Below are 9,503 nucleotides of genomic sequence, written 5' to 3'. Positions count from 1 at the left end.
GCTACTCGCAAGTAGAAGTAGAAGTAGGGGTAGTGACTCAAAAATCTACTCAAGTACGAGTAGAAGTAGTACTTTTAATAGCAATCTAAAACTACTGCAAGTTAGGAGTAGAATTGGCCGGTTTTAAATATACTCAAGTATAATTAAGTAGTTGCGAAAACAGCAGTGGCGGCTCGTGACAATATCGGGTGGTGGGGCAAGGGCTGCAAGCGACTTTTTATCAAGATGACGTCACAATGGCGTTTTCCAACGTAAACAAGTAACTTGATGATGGTACGGTAACATGAATTTCCCGGCAACAGTGATTTTAACGTATGTGCCACGAGAGGTCCGCTGGTGAGCTGTGACTTGAAGTGTGGTAATTAACTGCGTAAACGGCGTACGGAACAAAGATTCAACACGGTTCATGTTCGCATTAGACCTGACTAATTATCTGCAGAAATGGAAATGACTATAACTCGAGAGATAGCGTAAGCCTAATTGGAAAGGTCAACGAATTCGGACAGATACGCAATTGTTATCTCATAGATTGGGCCTGTCCTATTGAATCCAAAACATCATTGTAAAGGACTAAAAATAGCAGCCTCGGAAATTTGGTCTCGGTACAGCATAAGAGATTTTGGCCTTGAAACTGGAGACTGTAACACGACACATACGTTTTTATTACTGTCTTATAGGTCTGCTGCGAAATCGCCTTTGAAAAATATATTACCGAATAAATACGTGGATGAAAGCCTTAAACTTGGTACACTGTTACATGACATTATCGAGAAGTGGCCTCATGGCCCTTTTCGGTATGGTACACTGTCAAAATTAATGCGAACAGACCAACACCGAATTTTGCGTAAAATTTACTGAGGAATAGGCTGATCAAGTGACGAGGGGTTGTACGCAAATGGCTTGAAGGCCACAATTTCACGGTGAAATTGACATTGGAGAATATAAAATAAAAGTAAATATTTGAATGCAAACTGAGAATGATATCATCATCTCACTTAACGTTACCGCAGATACACCGGCTTTTGCCTGAAATCCGCAATGTGTTGTAGGTAAAAGTGTCAGATCGGAGCACATCTTTACCATACTCGACCTTGATAACGAAATTACTGCCCTAATCATTGAGTGTCAACCTTGAGACTTGGCACAGCGTTCGATACTAAAATCAAGACAAAAGCAAAAGCTTATGACGGATCTAGGTAAGGAGCATCGTTAAAATCAATAGAGACCAATACCGGCTTTGCGTATAATCAGTTAGCGATAAATGACGAGTCAGCTCTCACTCGAATTAGGAAACGAAATTACCACTAACACAGTTCAGTGACAAACTTAAAACTTGGTACAGCGTTCGATACTAACATTAAGACTTACCGTGCCAAATGTCATAACCGATCTCAGTATTGAACACCGTCAAAACCAATGGATACCAATACCGGCTTTTGAGTAAAATCTGTTTGCGATACATGACGGATCAGCACACACTCAACTTCGGAAACGGAATTACTACCCTAAACTTTAAGTAGAAACCCTGAAACTTGGGGCAGTGTTAAATACCACCATCACGACATGACATAACAAGTTTCAAGAGTTTTCATGGTGTGAAACCCCATTAAAATCGACCTATACCAACAAAGGTCGACTAAACGCATATGACGGTAACAGAGTTCAGCTATAGATACGATTGTTACATCATACCTTAAGGGCACAGAGCTATCGTGCCCCGGTTGCTCGGTAATTTTATGAATAGGAGAGAGTAAATCACCGTTTCTTTATTATGCGCGGTTTTGAGAGAATAGACAGTGAAAGCTTGTTATGAGCGCTACCGGGGCAAGCCCCGGCTAGGCATTCGCAAAGCGAAAACACAGAAGAGAATCTGATTTTCGCATAGACTTCGCTATATATGGGCATTTACAAGCGAAAGGACAAGAAGTATACGATTTTCGCTGTGATTTCGGTTTATATAGATAGGTGTGCGTCTATAAATGGTAAAGAATTGTTATTGAACAGAATTTTAGGTGGGGCAATGCCCCAGTTGCCCTATAGGACGAGCCGCCACTGGAAAACAGTCATAATAGGCCTACGTTCTAAAAAGTTGTTAATATACGCTGCAAAAGTACACGTTCTAAAAAGCTGTAAATTGAGCTGCACGGAAGGAGCGAAGAGCTTGATTGATATTGATGCATCCAAGAAGGTATAAATTTTCGACAGCATAAGCATTCGACCACATCAAGCGGGATGCAAATAATAGTTTTGCGACGGAAAAGCGATATATTCATAATTAATCATTAGGCATTTTTGTTCGTAAAAATAGCGCTGCGTTGTGTCATATTTTTCAACGGCCTTATTGTTCACGTCGATTAAATACGTATTGGATATTTATATTGCGTAACGCAGTACGAGCTCGTCTCATTGATATACCTGCGTCGTCATCATCAGCTTATGTAAACATGCATCTTCCCATGTCTCATTATTGGCCAATAAGTATATTTGCAAATGATAATCATGGTATCATGTCATGTTTATTGGAACGCTATATAATCCGGACGGGATATGCGCTTTTTAGATTGCCTAAATATTAGCAGAGAAAGAGATTTCTATAGCCGTCATCCGATTATGATTTATAAAGCAATGAGTCTTACGGACAACGGTGGTTTAGTTACTGTAAATAAGAGCCAACGTTACAGGGGTGGCCACTGTCCATCCTTTTCCAGTTCGCCGTTGTTACGAATAATGAGACAGGCTTGACCCAATTCATTGCATCTTTGTCGATCTCATGTAAATCATAAAAAGCAAGGTCATCGAATTTTGTAGCAACACTCATGTCTATGAATTTGACACAGGGAACGTTTTATGAGTGTGGAAATAATTTATGCAAATAATAGGTCCGTAGGCCTATATAATACGAATACGTTTACGTGGTATGGTGAGTAAACAGGTATATTTTGTTTGTGAGTTTTTATTCCGTGTCTTCATTGTAGTTTGAATAGCAATCATTTGTCATAAACGTTACTGCATCATGAACAAAGCTGCATTTCTCGTTGTAATCTGTTTCGTTGTTTACGGTAAGCATAGGCTATTCTCATGTGATCTACTATTCAGTGAGTAAGAGTTAACGATGAGTATCCATATTTGTCTTTCAAAGGATCCAACTGTCTGGAGAACGATGTGAGTAATTAGTTACTGCACCCACTACCATAGCCTACGGTAAAGAGATACAGCAAAATGAAGGCATTGTAACATTGCACAACTGCGAAACTGGTAATACGAATTGTTTTTTCTGGAAACTAAATTGCGGTTATCGTATGTGAGTATAGTGCAAAGGACATGTTTGCATAGTATCTACTACCCAACATGAAGCCTATCATGACCTCCGAGAATCTATCTTGTGTAGGCATACGTCACGAACTCATAAATTCCACGGTATCACGGATAGCGCCACCAATTCGCTAAATATGAACATTTGTTTTGTATGACGATAAAAATTTAATTTACAAAAGGCATCAGGGGTGGCATACAATTCGAATTCAATTTTATCGAAGCGGATTGCATGTATAGAAAATCATAAGTTTACCGTAAAGGCCCAATCTTCAAGTAAGAATATTTCGCAGGCGAATTACAACGTATCAATAGCGTCACATAAAACGGCCGTCAGCCGGTGGTCACACGGTTGGTCTCATGATTACCTATTCAAAATAGGTTGCGCCGACTCCCCCCATTGTAATGTGTGTTACGTCCCCGACACGGTTGACCACATACTCTTGCATTGCGAAAAATATGACTTTCACCGAACATTTCTTGCCGACGCATGTACTACGCTCAATGTACCGTTTACTTTAACCAATTTACTTACTATGCCGCAATTATTTACGCCGGTCGCCGAGTTTATTATTTCATGTAATATATAGTTTGAAAGTTTATATAGTTTGAAATTTAACCCTATGTCCCAGACTCCCAGAGCACGAAAACTAGATCCTTGATTACATATTTTGTCCGTGGTGCACAAGGCCGGAAACGGCGCCACGCGCCACTTTAAACTCCTCATTAATAATAATAATAATAATGATTACCTATATAAGCAACGTGTCGAGTTCATGACCACCGAAATCATCGATAGCAATGCAATCATGTGGCAATACAGATATATAATGACACAGCAGCGACAGAAGTCATGTCCAAGCCCATATCACATGGAGTACACGGATTGAGGTTTTTCTCTCACACGGCCTCGCTCATCTAGCTCTCATAGATGGGATTCATTTTCCAGCTTTAATTATTATATATCCAATAATTCTAGGGCAAGAATGGGACGTAAGGATTAAATAACTGCATCGGTAATAATAATTGTATCGGTATATTATGTTTTTACTTCTGAAAGTCTAGTAACCTTAAAGGCACCATATATGAAACAGATATAGGAAAACGCAGCAACATTTTATCAATATATTTGTTGCTAAGATTTAAAATGATATACGTGATATTTTGCAATTATTCGGTATTATAACCAGGGCTGTGGAGTTTTGCTAATTTTTCCCGAAATGGAGTCGGTGTCACAAGTTTAATTTAGCGCTCCTTGGCTTGGAGTCAAGAAATACTAACTGAAGTCGGGGTCGCAGTCTGTAAAAATGCTTCTGTCTCCGACTCCGATGCCAACTATAGCAACATCCCTTATCAAATTGACGCAAATGTAACCAAACATTGCTTCCCACGTGACAAAATCGAAAATCTTTCTAGAGTAATTCGGCCGCTTGGGTCGTACAAATAGTGCAAAATAGTTCATGTATACTTCACTAAGTAATGTATGTAGGCAAGTACTAGGCAAGTAGCCTACTACTCTTCTAAATTTTGTTTGCGACTTACAACATTTATTCGTAGTAAGATTTGTGTGGTTGGCATCAGTATAGTGTGTAGTGTGAGAATTCGTAAATCGCTGTATTAGTTACAGACTCGTACATAACAGCTACATTTCTATTGCTTTCTATTGCGTTTTATTGTTACATGAAACCCTTTGTGGCCTATCCTTTTCGAAGTAAATTTGGAGTACTGTTGGAGTCGGGGTCGTAGTTTTGTGATAAAAATAGTTGGAGTCGGAGCTAAAGTCGTGTGTGTCGGGAATCGGTCTATTGAAAATGCCTGGAGTCGGAGTTTGAGTCAGTGGTAAAGTTTGCCGACTCCAGTGCCTTAACCTATATGCCGAATTACTTCGAATATTCTTAAGCTCCTATTGTTGGTGATTCACCTCACTCTATACACTATTCTTACACTCTTCATTACAGATCCTCGACTGCGCAAAGCAAGCACATGCTGGTATTTGCCCGATGATACTTGACCCAGTTTGTGGTACTGACGGACAAACATACGCTAATCCTTGCTTATTCTGCCTTGAAAATAATGAGAGAAAAAAGATTGGGTAATATGGCGATGTTATCTATATTATTCGTAATGCATTTTTAAACATCTCTTCACTCTCGACAGGGCTGCTTTGGTTGAGGTGCGTCAGTTTGGAAATTGTCACGATGACGGTATTCTCTGAGGTCACCCTGGAGGCGTTTTGAAGTACAAATATCTGGATACTTCGCCCTAATATATCTATAATCTTGCAAAATCGTACTTCGATCGGTTTTCGAATAATCTGTAACATATCATATGTATAATATATATTACAGATTTGACGAGGTGCGGCTGTATGCAAACAGTTCATTCGCGAGGTATAGATATAGGGCTGCATTTAAAACAAAAATCAATTTTACACAAACATGGTAAACATGTCCCTTGTTTAATATATGTAATACAGAGTATAATATGTAATATAGACCCCTGTCATAAACGGATCAAAAATATCTTTAGGACTACATCGTTATTCAGCACTTTTACGGTCGGCGGTCATCATCATCAGAACACTCATTCCGTACCAATAATCTACAGGTGTAAATATGTAACCGACGGCGATTTCGAGGGTTCCGACCATTCCATATATCGTAAACGTCGACTATATCGCTTGCAAATCGTCCGTAGGCTCCGAATATATGTTTCTTCGAAAGTATTTTCACAATTATGGCAAAAAAACATAATTTTTTTTTATTAAACACGTTCACACCATCCCTATGGCAATGGTAACTTTTTGCGACTTTAATTGTTACGGCGCACTTTACTACATTGGCCTTATTTTGAATTTGTACTACTCGTACGACGTACGCTGGCTGTGTGATAGTGGCACATAAAACAGTAAAAAGTAGGTTTTGTGTTAAGAATTCCAGTTAACTTTTCGAGGGCCGCTAAAAATCACGTATTTGGTCTGCTGGCCGCACATTACCTATGCAGGTCTGAGTTAGATTCTAACTCTAAGGTGAAGGTGTACTTAGGGATGGTGTGAACGTGAGGTTCACGTTCGCGTTCTGTGTGTGAACCTTATAAATTTAGAGGTTCACGTTCACAAACGAACCTTGGTAGGTTCTGCACTGTGAACCTTTTTCATAGATTACAATTTTTCACGTCATTGTAACATCTTCGGTTGGAATTCTTTGCATTTCAACTTCGCAACATCTCTATGCATGGCGCTGGCAGCATAAAATAAATCAACACCAAACAGGCATACCCCTGTCAATCTCAAATATTTTACTTGCTTTTTAAAAAAGTTTGCTCGAAATATCCAGTTTTTCGTTTGTGAATAGTTATTAACTCTCTGCTGTGAGTTTGACCCGTAATCACACAACATTATGAGCGAAATACACTGTATTCAGCGAACTATATGCTTATTCAACCTATCGATAAAATTGATGTCTTTGTCTGATGTAAAAAATCTAGCAGGCGTACGAGGTCAATCTTGATTTCATATGTTTATTGTATCATAAAAACAAATCCGTGTGATGGGGGTGTTGGCTACTGCTGTATAACTTTTTAATGGGGTTATATCGATAGCAAGTATAGAAACCCGTTTTACACTATGCTCAATATCAAGCATTAGGAATACTCAGACGCCGAATACATTGTCCGGCCTGGCCTAGGCCATTAAGGCGTATAATCTTATATTACCTTGAAAGTTCTCGTCGAAATTGATGACAAAGCGACGGAAGATATTGATTCTGTGGGGTTATTATATCATTTGATATCCCCAGTTGATACATGCTGTGGTCATTAACATAAGCTGTCACTTCACTGAAATGTAGGGTTGGAATTAGCAATATGACGTCACGCTACGCCATGAGGTTCACGTTCGCGTTTACACAGAACTTTTCAAAAAGGTTCGCGTTCACACGAACCTGAACCTTTCAGAGGTTCACACCATCCCTAGACTGTCCAAATGTCGCGAGTCTTTTTCAAGTTGATCTTCATACTCACAAACAGTGGAAAATGTATACAAATGCGATTCACAAGACACGGTAAGATGTATGGAACAAATTGTAGAACGTCGTTAATAATTTCGTCATTTTAAAACATCGCAAGATTAGTGACAAATAATGAGATAGTATAGGCAGTGGGAACGATTCGCACCCACATTGGCCTAGCCTAGAACATGTAGCCAAAATAAGAGGTATCGTTCATGGAACTATAACAGTTAACTGGAGATAACATGAATAACAGCTTGTTGGAGGTATTGAACTTCAATATACAATTGAATAGTAAGGGAAGAGAGTGAGGCAGCGTGCTAAGCGATGCCGCCACGACACCGCTTTGTCAAGTTTGCTGGACCTGTAGTGTGGAACAGCATCCCGCCCACTCTCCGACAGTCGTAGAGCATGTCCAGTGTCCACATTCAAATCAAGTTACAAGCAATTTCTACTTATTCAATACAAGTCATCCATCAAGATTACGGTACCAAAATCTGACATATCGACCTCCCCTACCGACACATGCAGCATTCCTTTTTGTCGCTTCCTTTTATGATATGTTTTCTTAATTCCAGTGTGCTGTGCATGTCTATAATTTACATGCTGTAGGCAAAGGTGGGTGTCCGATTAAAAAACTACCCCAAGTCGTTTCGGCACTCTCTTATCTTTTCAATTTATTGCAATCTCGTGGTGTATTGATTTGATAAAAATTTTAATAAATGATGATGGCTCTGCCAAGACTCTGCAAGACTCGAATCTGCCGAGATTCTACTTGTCGGAGTTTTATTTGGGCTCCTCAGTCCACATCGCTAACCTCACTGCGATAGCAGTGTTTCAAAAAGCCAAGAGTGGTGTGTGTGCTGTAGGCTATGTGGGGTTAATGGTGCTCGACTACTAAGGTCTTTTGCACCAGACCACTTCGAAAAAAAAACAGAGTGGTGGTGAGCCCGGAGCCGAGTCATACATTCGGCGCATTAAAAACGAGAGACTGATGGTTTAAGAGCGCGAGCATGGAAGTTGTCCTTAATATGACGGAGAGAGAGAGAGAGAGAGAGAGTCTTCATTTTCATCGAACCAAAATACATAACAAACGGCAGTGATGGTGGTACAGAAAATATGCGTGCACAGTATTCGGTATTAGATAGGAATGATCGATAAGACCGTGAAGGTCATCTAGTCTGATCACACCAGCATCAAACAGGTACACTTGACTCTGAACAGTCTGGCTGTAAAAAAATGTTTAGCTAAGAAAGGAAAATAGAAAAAAATTAAACTATGGTAGAAAATGATCAATGAAGCAATGTCTGGGCGAGGTAGGGCAACAGTGTTAGTGTAACGACAAGAGGTGATCAAGTAGGGCTTTTTTAAATCTATTATAAGGCAATTCACGGAAGACCGTAAAAGACACTGATGTTACTAAAATTACTATACGGGGCGCAAATGACCTTATATAAGCGCCAATGTTGTATGAATAAAACAAAACAAACAATTGAATAATGTATTCAAATTGAAATGAATCTGAATGTCAGCCGAAAACATTCAATTCATTTCAGTGGCATGTGGCAGCAGGCGAAATGGATATCATATCCCGTGGTTGGGTAATCTAGAGCAATGCTCTTCAACCTTTTTCGTCGTAGTACACCTTTTTAACGTTTACTTAAAACTCGTACACCCCGACCACATAATACACCGATTCCATGGTAACGCCTAATCCGGGGATGTTCAACCTTTTTGCTAGGCCTATACTATATTCCTACTAGTCCTACTTATAGTCCTACAATCTCTATAGCTATAATCGGCCGCATTTCGATTACATATATAGCATACGGTCGCATCCCAGCGAAGAGTCGTCATGGCGCATCTGGGACGAATACTCATGGTAAATTGATTATACATGCCAACTTTTCACCGCGGATAGCGCTCGTGTCGTTCTGTGGGTCTGTGCTATCAGTGATTTCCTAAGATGTAGCCTACCTTGCGTATAAAAGTTTCTAATTGTAGAAGCAGAACGTACATTTCCGAAGGCTTAATACTATGTAGGCTATGCCCCAAAATCGCGAGTAGGAAAACTTATTGCGACTTGGTTTCTAGCCGCGTGTGCAAAATTTTTTTTCCAACATCTTCAATTAATTTTGTCGATAATATTGGTAGTTTCACATATTACAGTCAAATACTCATCAA

General features: G+C 39.6%; 1 protein-coding gene across 1 annotated transcript; it reads left to right on the top strand.

Moving 5' to 3' along the window:
• The first annotated feature begins 2,911 nt into the window (after nt 1-2,911).
• On the top strand, nt 2,912-5,666 carry LOC145440567 (trypsin inhibitor ClTI-1-like). Its single transcript, XM_080318207.1, has 4 exons — nt 2,912-3,059; nt 3,140-3,162; nt 5,271-5,404; nt 5,470-5,666. The coding sequence occupies exons 1-4, from the start codon at nt 3,014-3,016 to the stop codon at nt 5,525-5,527; spliced, it is 261 nt and encodes an 86-aa protein (XP_080174333.1). The 5' UTR covers nt 2,912-3,013; the 3' UTR covers nt 5,528-5,666.
• The last annotated feature ends 3,837 nt before the right edge of the window (nt 5,667-9,503 follow it).

The sequence above is a fragment of the Botryllus schlosseri genome, chromosome 6, assembly GCF_051294905.1.
Source record: "Botryllus schlosseri isolate E-star chromosome 6, Bs_hap1, whole genome shotgun sequence".
NCBI lineage: Eukaryota > Metazoa > Chordata > Ascidiacea > Stolidobranchia > Styelidae > Botryllus > Botryllus schlosseri.
Note: the sequence above shows the minus strand (reverse complement) of the source record. Positions and strands in the feature narration are given on the sequence as shown.